General features: G+C 27.3%; 1 protein-coding gene across 1 annotated transcript; it reads right to left on the bottom strand.

The window, feature by feature from the left end:
• Positions 1–8: 8 nt before the first annotated feature.
• On the bottom strand, positions 9–17477 carry LOC107456863 (uncharacterized protein KIAA2013 homolog). The gene is made up of 16 exons (XM_016074832.3): positions 17291–17477; positions 16984–17049; positions 14992–15095; positions 13416–13535; positions 13022–13150; positions 11798–11856; positions 10263–10355; positions 8452–8519; positions 7646–7780; positions 6948–7050; positions 6781–6849; positions 6495–6694; positions 5469–5581; positions 3233–3497; positions 2252–2376; positions 9–641 (listed from the first exon to the last, which is right to left on the bottom strand). Exons 1-16 carry the CDS (start codon positions 17308–17310, stop codon positions 457–459), a joined length of 1854 nt encoding a protein of 617 aa, XP_015930318.1. The 5' UTR covers positions 17311–17477; the 3' UTR covers positions 9–456.
• Positions 17478–20252: the final 2775 nt, after the last annotated feature.

Below are 20252 nucleotides of genomic sequence, written 5' to 3'. Positions count from 1 at the left end.
AATAAAAGTATAAACAAATATTTTTGACTTTATTAATTTCATAAATAACTGATATTTATCAAAATATCAAGAAAAATATACACTGAGTATATAACCTTCAAATAAATACACACATATTTGATACTCAAAATAAACTTCAACAAATGGAAATCACAACTTGCAAACAAACAAAAAATATAATCACAACAGTAAAAGACGGATTTAGTTAATTGTATTACTTTTCAAAAAACCTACTCATTTCCTAGAATAAACTCGCGACAAAACAAGAAGAAAAATAGTCATTTACATGTCACATGTTTCCACACACACTTTCACCAAAATGATTGTCAGTTTTATATTTCAATTGCATATAATGCAACTAGTCATTTTTTTACACCACCTATTTACATTGACAACATATACAAAACATCTAAGTGAATGACGCAATCACAAAATATTTTATACAACAAATTACAATCATACGACATATCGTCCCCTTGCTTTTTCCTGATTTCCACAGTATTCATTGTAAATCAGCTTGGCTAAAAACAGGTGGAAAACTGCTATGAGGAATGCAATGGACACCCAGAAAAATGCAGGTAAACCTCCCAACTGGTGACCATGTTTATGGAGAGCAATTATGTGATGCTCATGTGCAGGAGCTGCAAAAACAAATTCAGTTAGTTATTATAAACACAATTGTATAAAAAATAAAGTGTATTACAAAAGTTAAGAATAGTTTTCAGGCTTATGCTCATGATAAAGTTTTCATATTAAATTACTTTCAACCATAGCTATTTTTTTTCCTCTTCACTATGAAAAAATATTTTCTCCAAAAGATCATCACTTCGAGGTACTAGAACTAATTTTTACATATTATGAAAGTAACATAATTGCATTTCACTTTTATGAATTAGGATAGGAACAATTATTTTAATTCACTTTTTTAGTTCAGCATTGATCATGGCATGAGATCAATCCACAAGAGCTAGAATTGAGGATAAAAGGATTGCTCATGCAAATCGCTGTTATGTATAGAAATATTTTTCATGTGTGCTTCATTTTCAGTTGTGTTATTCTTGGTTTCATCAGATATTTACTTGGCTTTTTAAGCATAATTACCTGCAACATAATTCTCAGTTGAACATTTCTCTTTAGATTCATAGAAATAACTTTATAATTTGTAAGATTTCAAACTTATTTTTTGAAAAAAAAAATCAACTATCAAATGATTGAATTCACTGAAAATGATGACGTTATCAAAATTATTATTAAAAAGGGTTTTCTTTTAAGAATGTTAAGAAAAATCTATATTTATTTACTTGAACATTTGAATTTAGAATCTGTTATCTGTTTTTAATTTTTTTCTTCATATCATATGTAATAAATAAAGATTGTAAATAAAATATGGTTTTATGAAAATGAGTAACACTTGGGCATAGAAACGAAGTGACAGCGATTAGTTACTTTCTTGCATTGGATAAACTAGTCTTCGTGGAGGAATTTTTTATGAAACTATTCCATATTTGCGCTACATGGAAAGGAAAACAACCCACTGTTAACCAGCAGCAAGGGGATTTTAACCCATGATCCGTCAACTACTGAGGATATTTTACGTCAGCACTGCAGTCAATGCAAGCTAGGAGCAGAATTCGCATTGACTATCCATCACTAAAATTCTTATCTAGGTCACCTTATTCGGAGACGAACTCTTTATCTTCTGAGCCACAGCACCCACGTCTCTGAAACTTTAAATTAAGAAAATAATAGGAAAAAACACTTTTTCTTATTTTTTATAAATGACACTTTATGCCATTTTTTCAAACGTATAGGATAAGGCCTGCTGAAACCACAATCTTTATCAGGTTACTAAGGTATGTTTGTTATGCTTTCCTTTTAATTTCCACTATTCTTTTATTTATTTTATTTCACACACTTTTATTTTCCTTTCAATTTCAGGCTCAGTTTCTTAAAAAATTTGTAAGACTTAGTTGGATAGGGCTAAGCAAATGTGGATATGGATTTAATTGATGTGGGATAACTGTATAGCTATAAATTATTAAAGTGCAACATTAATAATTAAATGGCAAAGGTAATATAGAGGGTTGGGTTTTTGACAAGATGTTTTTAAACAATTTTTTAATTGGATTAAACCATCAAAATCAAACTTTTCTTGAAATATTCACTAAATACATTATTAATAAAAATATGAAAGAAACTAGCATGGAAGCATTTTCAATTATATTAAAAGCTCAAGTAAAAAATATATTACCTTCTACAACTCCGGTGACGTGAATGGCGTGTTTTAGTTCTTCCATATGCTGCTTATCAGCAGTTATATATAATATGGCAGTAATTGGACTAGTTAATTTCACAGGTAGCTGCACTGGATCCGATCTGAAAATAGTACAATTGTTTATTATGTATAAATGTAACTTAATCAGGCTAGTAAAACTTAGCCTGGTTTTATATTTATTAGCATTTACAGATTCTATTTGTATTGATCTCTTATTGATTATAGAAAACCATAGTTCATACTATTAATTCACACAAGACCCAAAAATTACTCCTTGCATTACATATGTATTAAGTTACAAAAATCAGACAACGCTAAAAATTATGCATGCAAAAAAGCGGAGATAAAAAACTGAGGAAATAAACAAAAAAGGCCAGTAGGGTAGCGAATTTTTGTTGATGGGATAAATATACAAAAACTCTTTTTTTCCATTTATATATAAAAAGCAAAAATCACATTTTATTCATCAATATACAAGGTTATTCATAATTCCTTCCGGGGTTTCGAAGCGTCATAGTAAGAAAACGAAGACAAATATGGCAAAAAAGAACATATGAAATTATTCCAAAAGTATTTAAGTTTTAATTTACGCAGTTGCCGGTAGATGGCAGTAACATGTACCACTAAAGCCAGTTGTAGTAAAGAAAAATGGCGTTTACAAGTCGAGGGAATTATTAATAACCCTGTATATAAGATTTTTCTAATATACCTACAAAAAATTTTAGGGTAAATAAAAAAGGGATGATGGGTTAATGTTTTACATGCATATATTATGTACACAATTCATTTAAAAGAAGAAAATTATACAATTTTAGTACATTTGTGATTCCCATAATTGGAAAAAATCCCTGTCATTGTATATTTAAAGCTCTATTCATTATATTAGCAGTAAATTTACAGAATGTGAAACCAATATTTCCCCTAGCCATAGAAAAAATATTTAAAATTATCATTTACCCCAATTTGACAGGAGGATCTAAGCAACCACCATCACAAGCATAGTATTCTTTATCACTTCGATCTAATGCAGTATATATGAGAGCTTTGTTATCTTCTTGAACAGTAACGCTAACATTTACATGAGTTGCATTGCCATAGATGATACGTCTGAAATGCAAATCTCTGTGTAAGTCTTTAGGTTCAGTATCAAATTCCAAGTGGTGATCGCTGAATTTGAAACCTCCAAAGCTGAGTATCATAGCCTGCATAACACCTTCTGTGCCTAGAAATAATCAATGAATAAAAGCCTGCTATTTTACTTAAAATATGCTGATAGGTTAATAAAAAAAGTCAATTTATCTAAAAATAAAAGTTAAGATTACATGCATAGCAAATAAATTGACGTGTTTATATGTTGGTGTTACTGCATTAAATTTTTTCATTCCAAAAATAGTAAGGACGATTTATTTTTTAAAAATATATATAATAATAAAACATTTATAATGTTTTAATTATGTCAGAATTCCACTAATCATTATGAGAAACCATAATCATCAATGAAATTTTGGTGTATGAGAATCTAGGAAGTAGAATCCACAAGGAAATTTTTAATAATTTATGAAAATATAATAACCACATAAATTAACTGTGTATGCATTTCTTTTTTCTGAAGTAGAGCTAAACAAAACTGTATGGGTGGCAGAGATCTGTTGTATGATACATTAAAATATATATATATATTTTTTTATACCTAGAACTATTATTTTTTTTTTATTTTTTGAAACAAAAAAAAAATTATGTCAGTAATAAATTATTTGTTATAATAGGTTTTTTTCAAGTTATTATTTATGGAATACCTAAAATCCATAAAAAAGCTGTAATAAATATTTAACTCCAAAATATAGAAACAAATTAATATTTAACATCAATTTAAAAAATAAACAAATAAAAAACAGTTGCATCAGAAATATTTTTCATTTCTAAAAAAAAAAATCAGAAATTGAAGCTATAATAGCACAAACAACAGCAAATAAATAATGTGTATGAGAAATTAAATAACATTTAATGAATATAAATACATAAATAAGATGTATTTAAAGTAATTCATAAAATCAAAAAAAAAATTTTAAATTCCATTTGATAGGATAGGTTAATCATAAAATAAAAATTTTCATGCATTAAAATTTTTTATTTATTAGTTCACAATTATTTTATCAAGGTTCAATGATTATGGCTGTAATGTAAAATGAGATTTTTAGACTTCAGAAGTTATTTTTGTTTCTGACATGATTTGTTATCAACTTGTTAATTAGCATTTGTTGATCAGAAAAGAAAATTTAAAACCAATTTATGCAAGCCTTGTGAAGATTTTTCATTAATATTTTCTTTTCATTAATTAATCACTGAACCCAAACTTTGATTATAATTTTCCAATATATATTTTTTGAATGTATAACATACTTAAAAAAAAATATTTTTTTAATTTTTATTGAACTTAAATGGGTTTGGTTGTTTTAATTTCTGTCAACAAATAAGTAAACAGTTTTCTACTTATAGATAGATTATTTAAAACAGTGTTCCCCAACCTTTTTATCACCGCGAGGCGTTTGAAAATTTTTCAGCGGCCCTCGGGGGGGGGNGGGGAGATGAATGTTTATATTTTAGATTATTATGATTTAATAATTTTAATTTAATTGTATTTAAACATGCCTTCAAAATAAAATACAGTTGCACCAAAAAATAAATATTAAGTGATTTAACATTTTAATTGACTAGAATGTTAAATCAATGAGTCACGATCGAGAGAGAAGACGAAGTTCTTTATTAGTTCCAAAGTAAATTTCGCGCCGCGCTTTCGTGTTTTATTTATGATATTTACAGTTATGATGATTGATTTTTTTTTATTATTATTAAAACTAATTGATAGAGAAAATAGTTGCGGTGGTTTTTTTTTCTTTTCTTTTTTTACTTTTTAAAACATTAAAAAATTAATGTCACTACCTTCCGGGGTCCCCCTTTTTTTTAAAAAAATAAGTGAAATTTTAATGGAACACAAAAATTTTTAATTTGGGGTATAAACCTAGGAATTTAAATTCCGTTTCAATGAAATGGGCGGCCCGGCACCATTTGATCCATGGACCGGTACCGTTCCGGGGTCTGGGGGTTGGGGAACACTGATTTAAAATATTCTTTCTTCAAGGTCCGATAGACAGGTTAGACAAAAGAAGCAATTAGCTTCCTGATTGATGCTTACCAGCTCGTAGAAGACGATAACATCCTTGTTTAGCAAGTGTTAGAAACCATAAGGCTACGATTCTGTTGACATCTGCAACTGTTCTTAAATCTGACCACAGGGTAGAGGCTTGTCTTAAAATAAAAACCAAAATCATTTTTTTTATTTTTAAGTAGTATTTATTCTTCTCATATTCAGAGAAATAATAAAATTACAGAAATGCATAAACAAATTTATTTTTATATCAAATGATTTCTTGAATAAGATTTCTAACTCATTCATAAACAAAAGGTTATCATGTTACTCAGTCACATTAATAGTTACGTTTAAGTATAAAATAATATATAACAGTTTAAGCAGGGAAAACATTTTTGTTTTATTCTTCCATGTTTACAAAGTTAAATTTTTTTCATAAATAACAATATATAAGACAATTTTTTTAAAAAAAAGAGAAAATTTCTTTGAAATTGGGAATGTGATTTCTACAATTTTGTGCCATCTAATCTGTTAAGAGTTTATATAAGTAAGAATTTTAAACAATGATTATAGGTAATCATACACTGAAGAACATAAACTTATGAAAGAACAGAATTTATAATTAATTGCAATAAGTTATTTACATAAAGGTTATTTTAACTGCCAGGCGTAAAACCTAATTTAAGATTATTAGTGATAAAAAATCTTCATACCTCTAAATAAATATTTTTAAAATAGACTCTTATAGGTTCTAATGTTCACAACTACCTTATTAAACTTTATATCACAAGTCGGAGTTCCGTCAAAAGAAGGTTGATTATTTAGGGGGGGGGGGGAAATCGGGAACCACTGATCTAAACAATAATAACAGTTGGTTTTAATTTATGTGAGTTCAAAATTTGTCTTCCCTTTTTTTCTTGAAATAAGAAAAGGGATACTGCTGATTTATGTTTGCTTCAGGGAAAAGGGGAGTTTAGATTTTAAAATAATGAGAAATAACTGAAATGTAAGTTTACTCTGGAAGTATAAGTTTGCATTCCAAGAAATTATAATTAATTATAAATTACTCACAATGTATGATGTCCACTATAACATTTATCTGGAAGGTATAAACTTCTTTGAAAACTGAAGCGTTGTTGGGGAGTTATGTCTGTTTCAGATAGATAATCTCTAGAATTCGACAAAACATAATACAGAGAAGCGTTTATCCGGTCACCATTTAAAGCACCTTGAGCTCTAGATATACTGATAGTAAATCCACTATGCCATATCTGTAAATAGGAGTAAATTTTATGGAAAATAAATTAAAATAAATGTTTTGGTAACTATATTCAAGGAAATTAAAATGTATAGGTACCTTTTTCCATGCTTCTACGTGTTTTTTCCTTAAATACCACGGATCAGCATCCAAAGCATTTCTAAGATCCTAAAAATTTTAAAATTGTTAACTATATCTCAGCACATTAGCTTTACATATGTAAGCACAAAAATGCTTTTTTAACTTTTTTAAATTTTCATTCTTACCATTTGTGATTGCGATTCCAATTTCTGTTTGACAGATTCAGGTATTGAAACAGATGTTGGTTCTGAATAATGTATTGAAGTCCTTATTACTAATTTTTTTGAACTGAAAAGATATAACTTTGTAAGAACAAATGTATGTATTGATTAGTAAAAAAAATTACCTTATTAATAAAGCAATTACCATCGCACTTAGAAAATGTTACTTAAAATGAAAAAAAAAACATTATGAATATTATAAAAATTAATATAAAATATAAGAAGAATTTACATGGAGTAATAATATTAGAGTCTTTATATACTCTAAATTACAGGTGGAGGTTTTATAGTAAAAAAATACACATTAGTCATTCACAAGTCAAGAAATATTTGTTGCAGAATAGTAATGATGTTTGACCGGGGGGGGGGGGTTTAATGACCTTGAACTTGTTTTTACACCAAATATTACTTGAGTTACAGTCTTCTGATAAAGCATGCAAAAATTTGGTTTTAAAAATAAAATAATGATATTTTTACAAGATATTGATTGTATTTTTAAAATTTGATCAGTTCTAGTGCATGATATCATAAGCTATTTCCTTGGAAAAAGCTCCAAAACCATTCTATTTTCGTGTTTACAAGAATTTTAAAAGGCAGATATAATTTGAAATTTTTGTACATATAATTTGAAATTTAATTTTATTTAATAATTACATAGATACCTTTTTGGAGAAAGAGTGATAGCACTTGGCACTTTCGTTGCAGCAATTGATATCATAATACTATCAGATGAACCAGGAACTTTTACTTCTTCAGAAAACACTTTGTATTCGAATTTATTTCCATTAGGTAATGTTCTACAGGTAATGATATATAAAATAAAAATTAAAAGGTAAAATATAATTCAACAAGTAATAACATAAAAATGAGTTGCACTAAATAAATAAAAATAATTATTATCCCAGCCTGATGTATACAAGTCTTTAAGGTAATAACTATACTTATTAAATTTCTCCCTAGTTTAAATATATGCCGTTAAGTTCATAAATTTAATTATTAATGAAAACATTTGTTTTGCAACAAAACAACTTTGACAAATTTGAAAAGTCAAACAATCATGTATACCCACAGATTATAATCATGCATATACATTTTTAAAAAGAATTGAAGAGCAAAATTTTAAGATCAAACTGATGATGTTTGGACACTTATTGAATTAAAAAAAAACTACAAACCTAACTCTATACAAATATTTTTTATTTTAGCATTTTTTAATTTATTCTGTTTTGCTGAAAAAAAAGGGTTTATAATTTATATTTCGGATTGTAAAATGTGTAAACTATTATAAAAATTCTATTAAGATGTATCTGGTTAAGATAACAGTAAGTATAACAAGTTTACTATAACCATAATTTAAATCAAAATACTTTGACTATATTTAAGTCAGGCAATTGTATTTTTAGATTGAAAATAATTTAAAGAGCTTAGTATTTTGAGCAAAAGCATTTGTTTATACAAAGATACTTACATAACTAAAGGAGTATTCTCATTGCTCGTAGTTGACTCTTGTCGCAATATTAGAGTTAAATCTTCATTCTAAAATTAAAGCAGAAATAAAAAACTATGTGTGGGTTATTCGACTAGAAATGGAAAATAGAATTGGCTACAGTACCCTAGAGACAATCTTATTTCAATATTTTGAGGTATAAAATTCTAGCCAATTAATTTTTTTAAAGAAACACTGTCAAAATATAGACAATTTTTTGCAAAAATAAACAATAATCTGAACTAAACCAAAAAAAAAAAAAATATCTAAACTAAATAAACAGAAATCTAAAACAAGTTATGACTTGATGAAATAAAATCATTTTACTCTTATTTACCTATTTTATTCTCTATAAAATTTCTTAATCACAATCAAAACATTTTTTTAAGAACAACAAAGGCTAACATTTCTGACGTTTGAAATACATAACACTGATTACAATTAAAATTTCCAACTGTAAATTTATCCTCTAATCAAAGATGTGATGCTTCATTTGTATGTTTCAACTTATGTATGTAATTTTTTTATTACTGATCATTATGTGCAAATAATTTTATGTTCCAGAATTCGGTGAACCTAAACATAATATAACTGAAGCATCAAAACACTCTAAAAATTACTAAATTATCTAAAGTGTAAAAAATTGTTGATAAAATTATTTTAATATAATGCAATAATAATTTAATACATGAAATTTTAAAGTAGTGCAATAATGAAAAATAAAAAATGATATTTATATAATTTCTAGTGAAAATAAATGCTCAAAAATAAAATGTGAATTTCAGGTAAATAAGTTACACAATTGTATATATTTTGTAGGATTAATAAAGTTGAAAACTTACTCATCATTTTTAAATTTATTCAATTTTTAATAAATTCTGAAGTAAATAAAAGTAAAACTATGTAATAATATGAAATGTTTTGAAGTAAACCTCTTATGATAGTTAAAAACTAAAAGAAGGGATAAAATTTTGCTTCAAATTTTATCAATATATCTTTAGCTTTTATTTTGCACAATTAAAACTAAATGTTAAACAAAAATCAAAACATTGTTTATCTCATTAAACTTATTTTTTCAGTATATATATATATATATATAANTATATATATACACACACACACACAAAGTACAAGAGAATATTAAATATGTACTTTGCAAGGGCCCGGAAAGCAATAAATATTTTTATTGTCAAGCAAAATTTAAAGTTTTTAAATTATTTCCAATTAACTTTAGACACACTACATATGCTGTAACATAAATTAACAAAGTAGAAGGAAAACTTTTAAAACTTGGTACAATAATGTATTTTAAAATAGCAGTATAACCTAAACATATCAGTATTCAAGTTTACTTAGTTCAAAATTGACAAAGGATATTTAAAGTGATAGCGTTAATCTTCCTAAATCTAAGTACAAAAACAAAATTGGTACCATAAATTAAGTAGGCAATTAATTTACATCAGCAATATTGTCATAGAAATAAATATAGATCAGCAATATTGCCACAGAAATAAAAATAAAAAACTTAGCTAACTTATAACTTTGAAAGGATAGGTTTTGACTAAAATATTGATCTCAGTTAAAGCATTAAAAATAAATTCTTCTTTGTTACAAAATGCAATGAATATTATTGTCATTTAAGAATTATAGTGTTCTTGCAAAAAAATACTGATGCTATCAATTAATGGATATAAATATAACAGCTAAATATCATCAGTATTATACATAAACTATATCTTAAAATAAATACATTAAATTGATTAAAAAATACACTACCAGGAACTTTTACGTACCAATGGATTTGCAATTTCTATTTGTTGCATAAATAAAGAAGGAGAAATCCTATAGGCATAGAATTGATGGACAACACTTACAGGTTTTCTTCTCTGCAGAAAAAAAATCACTCTTTTAACATTCAATTTACAATATTAAATAACTATTACAAAACTACTACATGGAATAAATTTTTTTATACTATAAAAAATGTAATGCCACAATTTTAAAGAAACCTTTTTTTTTATGGCTTGTATTCCCATAAATGAAGAAAAAAGGAAAGTTTTGTTTTGTATTATTCATTTTTAAAGGAATTTAATATTAATCTAAAAGAAATTGTGATAAAGATATGCTACAAAATATTTATTATTTCTTCTTGTATTCAAAGTTGGGCTCTTTTTTAATAAAGGATGACCACAAACAGACAGAAAAAATTCCTGATTTTTCCAGAGGGATTTTATCTAATTTTCCTGTTTTTATAAAACCATGCCAGATATTTTACTACAAATTTTTAAGTTAAATCTCATTCTTAAGCATAAATATATTATAAAACTTACAATTTAGAATTAAAGTTCAGTATAAACATTTTTAAAAAAAAATTATTATAAGGAATTTGTTTTTGGTAAAAATATAGGATTTTCAGGTTTTTTAACCTCTAATTACATACTATTTTCTGACTTTAGGGGTATTTTTATATAAATCCTGATTTTTTTCAGATATATAAAATTCCTTGACATACATTTTCCTGTTCTCTCGCCATTCTGTAATATTTTGCCTATATTGCATTGTAAGCAAATTAACTATACATTACATAAGTATTAGACATATTTAAATAAGAGCAGCTGCGCTCTACATTAGTTTTGTTAGTATGAAAAATCTTTTTCGAATTTAGTTGCTTTGAAACAGCATTTAAAAAAATATCTAAAAATAATTTTGTTATTGTAAGAAAACAAGAAAATATAAATCAAAGGCTTGTCAGTTTGTACTTTGTTCCATTGTCCTTAAAAAACATTTATTAATTAATGTTAATTGTTAAAACAAAATTTTAAAAAAAAAATTTACTACTTAAAACTAAACCAAACATTTTATGGAATATATTATAATTCATAAAAGTGCGAAACTTTAGACATAATATAAAAATCGTTATAAATATCAATAGCTAAAACCTGAAATAAACTTTAATATTGATTTAACAAATGTGCATTAGAATTATTACATTGCAAAATCCTTAATTAATATCAAAATAGAAATATAAACTAGAAAACTTAACCACCAATCAAGTCTCAGACTAGTACTCATTCAAGAGTATATTGCATGTTTTCTTTTCCTTGCAGTGTTTAAAAAAGCTAATATGAAGTAAACAAGGAGAAAATAGTGCAAATAATGATCTTGAAATTGCTTTAAAAAATGAGTAAGAGACATTCAAGATGATTCATAAACTTATAAAATATAAAATAATGTTAAAAATAGATACATCAATAACACAATAAAAATAAATAAAACAATGAGGAATTATGGCATAATGAAAGTAACATTGAAATAACAAATTACATACCATATTAAAACACTGGAATTTATAAGCAATCCCAGAAGTATAGTGAACAGCAGAACCCTCTAAAAAAAGATACACAATTTTATGTATAATAAGTTAAAATCGATCTTTTATTTCCAAAAAAATTAAATGCTAAATAAAAGAGCACATGTTTAAAATTTAGGTAATGTGTTAAAAACTTACTCAAGTCTGTTTTCCTTCGGTGTTAAAACATAACATCTTTGAATATTGATCTTAATCACTTGAAATTTAAAATTTTTCAAAAATTTAATGATACATAAAATACGGCTGGCTAAAACTTAGGTAATGTGTAGAAAGACTCACTTAAATTAGTTTCCTCTAATGTTAAAATATATACAGGTTTTCCCTACTAGTTGGGAAAACCTGTGTGATTCACTTCTGTTTTTACCATTTCTGGCATTTAATCCTACTTAGGACAAGAGACACCAAAAAGCATATATATTTAATTAAAACATGACATAACAGACATACTACAGCAGTTAGGGGAAAAAAAGCTGAACTTTGTGTAGTAACAAAACTTCAGAAACAAATTTTAAAATTACGCATCAACTAATATAAAAATTACAATTTAAAGAATAAATAATTTATTATAATAAATAAATATTAAATAAAATAAAGATTAAATAAAATACAGATCAAATTAAAATAGTTTTTTTTAAAATTAATATTTTAAGTCAATTCATTTCAAATTATAAGATTTTTGCATTAATTGTTTCAAAAGACCATTACTTATTAAAATCTTTATTGGAATAATTTCTTACTCAGAGCCAATCTTAAGATTTAATATTCTTTTGGAATTTGGTTTAATACTTTTATAAAGGTGTTTCACTAGTTATTTTTAATATTTCTCAATATAATGAATTGCTGATGATAATATTAACTGGAAAAAAAACTGAATAAAGAGTACACTTCAAATTTTTTAAACAACTTGGTTATATAAGATTATTATTTTTTAATTTTTATAAAATATTATTGAAGAGTCATAAATATTCAGAAATAACATACAGAGTAAAATAGATAAATAAATAAAATAAGTACAATTTATGGATGATCCTCCGGCTCAACATACCAATTCATGTACATACTTAAGAATAATAGTTTAGTGGAATCACTGCAGTGCTAAGAATTTTAAGTTAGATTAACAAATTATTAATAAACAATATATAACCTTTTTAAAAGCCACAGTTTTAGTAAAAAATAAGGTACCTTGATTACTTGCGCCAGGAATATCAACCTGAACAACAGGATGATAATTTATTGGAAGTGATAAAGACCTTTTGTAATGCACATATAACTGTTCATTTCCATCAAGAGGCACACCAATTCTACCATTACCTAAGTATTTACAAAAATGAATTATAAATTTAATCAACAATTTCAGTATTATACACAAAATCTGAAAAAAATGTCATCAAAATATATTTTATTTAAAATTGAAACATTTTAGTTTTCTAACATTAGAAAAACTTAACGAAAAAAGTATATGATGCAAGAAATAAATATTTGTAGTTTATGCACACTATTACGCATTTTACTTCATATACAAAATGTTAGAAAAATGTAACAAAAAACAATGGGTAAAATAAACAATAATAATTACCAACATAAGGAAGAAAATATGGTTCATCAGGCTCCCAGGATCGATAAACGCCAGCATCATAACTATAAGACTCTCTTAAAAGCCAGCTCATATTAGTTGCAACACAGCCTATGCTAGGATCTAACATAAGTACAAAAATGCATTTTTATTTACGATTGCGAAAAATGCAAAGTTTATAACTTCTTATTTATACTACATTTACATTTTAGATTACATTATAGATTATACTTAATATTTTAAAAGAATAATCTAATTTAAGAACTATATACATTATAGCAACTGATATTCATGCATAATTTCACTTCACACTATGAAAAATGCTTTTAAAATGTATGGATATAGAAAAAAATATTCACAAGAGCCTTGTAAAACATAGATATTTCTGTCAAGACATAGTGCATACAATATAATAGAGCCCAAAGTCCCATATCCAAACCTTTGTTTTTCCAGGAAAGTCCAGATACTTTTTAACAGGCAAAGTAAATTATTTTTTTTTTCCCTTTTCACCCATCTAAAAAATTCCAAAAATTTTTTTTTCCCTTCAAAATTTAACTCCTTGTTTGGGATAAGTTACAAAATGTGATGTATAAAAAACAATTTTTTTAAAATTTCTCTTGTGGCATGTAGGATAGCTAAATATTTACACTGCTTTCATGAGTGCCCTTAAAGAGTTATTGAAAAGACAGAAGAAGTTAAAGAAGAAAAACTAATATATTTCTTAACTGCTACCAATATATTACTAATATACTTTAAATTTTTAACTAATCTAATAAATTTTTAAACTTACATTTTACTTATAATTAAATAGGATTGATTTTTCCTTCCAATCCGAAGATTCTTTTTTAATTTTATTTTTATCTGAATATCTGTGTTGCTAATTCTTCACAACAAAGAAAAAAAGAAGAAAAGCATGTCTTTATTCAAGAAGAAGAAAGTTCATATTTCATTAATGACATTTATTCTATGATACTAAATATTCCTCAGTTAATTCAAAATAATTTAACTAATAACAAAACATTGCATAAAAATTGCCATTAAAACTATTGTTTATTTTGTTATTGAACAATGTGTGTTTTGAGTTTTGTTTGCAATAAAGACCTAGATCTATCACCCAAAAAAATCTATTATTTGAACTTTCTACAGTATACATATATGCCTTAAATCAAGTAACTTTTTAAAACAAGGGGCACACCTCCAATCTAAGGGTGACTCCACTTGTAAGACCTAGCCAGCAAAAATGTTACTCAGAAGATTCATGTTATACGATTCATTATGTTACTCATGTTATGCGGCTTATTAAGGGTGTTATTATAATACAGGTTTTAAATCTCATTTTTACACATTAAAAATCAGTTATTAACAATTGGAGCATTTTTGAAGCCAAATGTCTCAGGATCTCTTATTTTATCAACCAAAAAAATAATTTATCTTATTTTTATACAACAAAAAAAGTCATGCATAATGGAAAAATTTCTACACAAAATTTCCCAAATGGAAAACAGTCAGTTAATTGATTAAACATGGCTTGAATTCTAAAACTGTATTATTCACTTTAGAATAATTATATGTAACCTACCTATCATTATAGGGGTCTTTTTTCTGATCCAACGAAACATAGATGGCCCTACGTAGAACAAAAATCCGAACACTACAATTATGAGAAGAAAAGTCTTCCTTAATCTGAAAAACAAAGATTTCATTGAATTGACATACTACATCAGTAAGAGAATAATACTTTGATTCATCATTCATGAATATTTATATAAATATGCATGAATAGTAAAATTAAGACTATTCAGACAAAAAAGAAACTTATTATAGATTCTGTCCAATCACAAATATAAACTTAAGGTTATTTTTCAAGTCATATTCATTAAATTTTTTAAAATATACCAATTTAAACATAAAATTACACATGTTGGAAAACTGTCTTTCCTATGGGTAACTGCATCAAAATAGTCACCAAATTATAGTTAAAATTGGGGAGAACGAAAAACTAAAAAAACATCAGAGAATTATACCAACTTAAAAGGTATAACCCATATCTATCCCAGGGCAAATCCATATTTTTTGTATCGGTACTTTTTTGGGCCAATTACAATCATCAAAGTGTTTTTAAACTTTCAAAAATTAACTATATATGTGTAAATGGTTGTTCGAGGGTGGCTATGACAGGTCCTCTATTGAAGTAAACTTTCAAAAATAGTTGCTTTAATAGATCCCGAGGCCAAAAATAGTAGCTTCATGAATAAATAACAATAGCCCAAATACCTAGTATTCTTTAATAAACGAAGCACACATAAGGTATTAATAAAAGTAATACAACACAAGGTATTGATAAAAGTAGCACGTCTGCATCACTATCGTGAATCCATGTAATTTTCTAATAAATTATTTTGCCATTTCGACATGTTTTATTTCAAATTCCAATATTTTAATATAATGCAATAACATACAAGAATTTAGATTAATCACTTTTAGATGTTATTGAATCTTCACAATTTGATCATAAATCCATGTGGTTTTCTGATTTTTTTTCTGCCCATTTCCACACATTTTAGATAGATACTATTATGATGTGCAATTTTTATTCTAAATAATAATTTTTTCACACGCTTAGTTTGCAATGATTCAGACATAAACTCGAATATTTTCTGAGTGTTTTTTTTTTTTGCAGTTATTCACCCTCTTTTTAGCCATTTCAACATAGCTTTATAAATTTTGATACAGTGATGGTCATTCGATAACTAAATTTAGGGTGATTCGCTAATTTGAGAACAAATGATATTTAGAATGGTCACCTATACATGAATTTAGTTTGCTAGTTTTTAAAAATAATCGGGCATATTTCCCTATCGTGATCTGTCGCACCAACTACAATTGCCAAGGTGCCAAATCGATTTTAAACTTGCGAATTTAAAAAAAAAAAATCTTATATATGTTGGCCTAGAGATGGCCACAAGTTATACTTCTCGATTTGGTCCCTTTGCGATCTATCATTCAGATTCTTGCAGGCTGCTGCCAAGAAGTTTCCATGACTAAGCAATTATTCTGCCACAGATCAAGATAAGGATATCTCCCCAATAATCGCTGTATAGTTGGGTTTTTTGGTCAAAATAATTTGCATAGTTACCCCGTTTTCAGTAGCAAATAGTAGCATTTTACCTGAAATAGGAGGTCCTCCAATGAGTTGATTCCCTTCAGTAATGCTTTTTTTAAAAACTCGCGTTCCACCGCTTGGAAGTCGTCAAAATTTGACCTTTATTTTGGCGCAGTTACCCAATCGGAATTCATCACGATAAACCACTACATATTTATTATTTTAATTTCTGAAAGTACAGAAATTCTTTGTCGATTGTAGTCAGCATGGACAACTACCAATGCGAAAATATCCCCAGTATATATTAAACTAAACTGAAGTTAAATACAGTGAAAATGTTTACATTGAATTTCATTGAAAGTAAGAAAATAAACAGAAAAAAAGCCACAAATGCTAGAGGGAAAGCTTGTTAACTTTCAATAATGATGATGTGCACAATAATGTATTGGAAAAATAATTTTAACTTACGACATGTAGTTATCAAGTGTTCTCTTGCATCTTTTACACCAATCACATATTTCGAAAATCATTTTCCTATTCAAATAAAATTGATTTTAAAAACATAATTTTAACAACTATTAGTCTTACAATAACATTGATATTAGTAACATGGAGATTAGTATTAGATATAACATAAAAACACATAAACATAGATATTTTTTTTACAAGAAAAATACATATTTTGTTTATATTTTACACCTTAAAATATGAAAGGGTGATACCGAAACTTCAATCAAAATAACTAAACAACATCCAAAAATATTGTAGTCCTTACCAAAAATAATGTAATCCCATCAATACATTTTAAAAGCATGAAGATACAGATTACATTTATGCCAAAAATTTTTATAAAAAGAAATACATTTTGCAGAGAATAAATTTTTTAATCCATAGATCGACAATTTCGTAAACTCATAAACAAACTTTTTAAGTTTGTTTTGGTGGAAATTATCAAGTTGAGATGTATCCTTCCTTCTTCATTGATAAATAAATACAATGATAGGTTTAGTAGCCAACAATCCTGAAACTCAACTTGGTGACATAGCTAGTAACCTGGTAATTAAATTGATTTGATTTGATTTGATTTGATTTGTTCATTTACGTCGCACTAGAGCTGCACAATGGGCTATCGGCGACGGTCTGGGAAACATCCCTGAGGATGATCCGAAGACATGACATCACAATTTTGATCCTCAGCAGAGGGGATGGTACCCCAGCTTCGGTAGGCCGACGACCTGCACGACGACCTGCATTGGCGGGGCAAAAATCGACTAGTCGAGTTTTTTTTATAAAACGCGGATGTTGTTGCTGTAGTTTATTTACGTCGCACTAGAGCTGCACAATGGGCTATTGGCTGATCCTCTGAAGAGGGGATGGCACCTCCTATTTGGTAGCCCAACAACCTGCACGTGAAGTCAATCACTTTACGGTAGAACAGCTTAACGAGGACCAATACCACACACCCTCGGTCCCTACGCAAGCTGATCCAAGTGGTCACCCACCCGCACACTGACCGCAGCCAGTGATGCTTGACTTCGGTGATCTGCTGGGAACCGTGTCTTAACGATCAGTCCACTGCGGGACGGTAATTAAATTAATGAATTTAAAGTAATGAGAGCAAAAAAGTCAACAAAACGTTTGATACATTCTCATTAATAAATGGGTTAGTGTTACGTTTTAAAAAAAAGAACAAAAGACGGTGCGCGTGACTTTATGGGCTGTAAAGGACCAATATTATTGCATGCGGTTCACGCACATCTGATCACCGGAGAGAAAATCGGCGACCTCCATTGGTGAGTGTTTAGGGCGAAAATCTTTTTCACCAATCATGTTCTCATTCTTCCAGGAGGAAGATCGGAAGTGAGTGAACCACATCCAGCGAGAATGGTCCTTAACATATAAAACCATGTGTGCTCTTAAGCATTTTTCCTTGTTTTCTCATTTTTCGCACTCTCATTTTTCTTCTTAATCATTTTCTAACCAATCTCATTTCTAAGTTCTTTCCGATTTTTTTCACTTACAAAAATATCGCAAGCAAATAATGCTTTTTAAAAATGAAGAAAATTTATTAAAATGTCCAAAAAATAGCCTTTTTTAGCAGTTGTATTTTTCAATAGTTCTTTCTGAAGAACTATTCCAATGATTTCCATCAAATTTTGAAATTTTGATTTTGAAAATTACATAAATAAAATTTTAATAAGAAGCAAAAAAATAATTTAATTCGCTTTATTACTTCCTGAAATATGGTCCAAAAAAGCAAAAAAGGAAATTAATAAGCAGTCCACTCTTTGTTTCTGAACATGTACACACATTTTGGTGTCTCATTTCGTAGTTAAAATATCGTCCGAGCTAATTAATTCACATATTTAAGGTTTGTGTTGGCTATTTTTTCCCCCATAATGCATGGTTTGATGCTTTTTGATTCAAAGTCAAATTTTAATTATCATTAAATTTTTAGCTCAAAGACTAAACATTACTTCCTTTATAAGTTTGTTGCTTCCAAATTTTACTTCTCCCTCTAATTTAAAAAAAAAATTTCTATCCACTTCGAATGAATTACAATGCATGAAAACAAAACTTAACAATATTAAATTCTCTAATTTTATATAAAAGAGCTAAAGAAATATATTACTCCCGAAGAAATTATTTTTAATTATTCTGGATTATTTTTCTGCCATCGAATCATACAGAGAATTTTTATTTCATATGTGCCAGTGTTTGTACAGTGTGTGTGGTCGTAGTGAACAAGTACGTTTTATGGATGTTATTTAAATGTATAGCAAGCAAATACCTTTTTTTTTTTTTTTTTTGAAGAAGAAGAAGAGGAAGAACGGGAAAAGAAATTCGCGATCGCAACACTCGAATACACTCGAATATTTATCCTTGCTTCTTTAGATATGGTGAAATACGCAAAAAGTTAAATCAACATTAACAGGCTCAATTTTCAGCTGTTGGGACTTTAATTTCGAAACTGTGACCACCCCCCTTATTTTGAATTTTGATAGTCACAGATTAAAATCCATCGAAAAAATAGTTGGTTTATTTAGAGAAAGTACGTTTTTTTAATTTAGCACTTTTTAATTTACATAGGATAGGCTTTTAGTTTGTGAAAACCCTATTATTAGAGCAAAAATTATTCAAGTTCATATCTTTTTTTATTAATTTTATTATAATATTTAGCAATTGTTTTGATGCAGTTTAAAAATAATTAATTTATTAATAATAATTAATATTAATCAATTAATTAAAAATTTGTTACTAATTAAAACTTAATTTACATTTTAATAATTAACTCAAACAATTTAATGAATTAATTATTAATCAATTATTTAAATGAACAAGTTTACAACGCAACTGCTTTTGAATTAGTACCTAAAACAAATGGTTATCACAGTAAGGGAAAACTTTAAATGACCCCATAGGTATGAAAAGTTTAAAGCAGTTTTATTAATGAGATTCAGAGAATCAGGGTTAAGCGAATAAATTAAAGGGGGGGGGCGAGCCTCCATTTATACAAATAATGGTTTTTGACGAATAACTTCATACGAATACACACTGCTTTACTCTAAAGAAGTTTGAACCAAATACAATAATTTTATGTTATTTTATAGCCGGCGTTGAACAGCCGGGCCAATTTTGAGTTTACGACTACCGATAGAACACAAGGGAAATCATGGATCAACCATGGAGACAAACTAGCCTTCGAGAAATACTTTTTGATAGAGCTAACCAACAAT

This window comes from Parasteatoda tepidariorum, chromosome 5 (genome assembly GCF_043381705.1).
Source record: "Parasteatoda tepidariorum isolate YZ-2023 chromosome 5, CAS_Ptep_4.0, whole genome shotgun sequence".
Classification (NCBI taxonomy): domain Eukaryota; kingdom Metazoa; phylum Arthropoda; class Arachnida; order Araneae; family Theridiidae; genus Parasteatoda; species Parasteatoda tepidariorum.
Note: the sequence above shows the minus strand (reverse complement) of the source record. Positions and strands in the feature narration are given on the sequence as shown.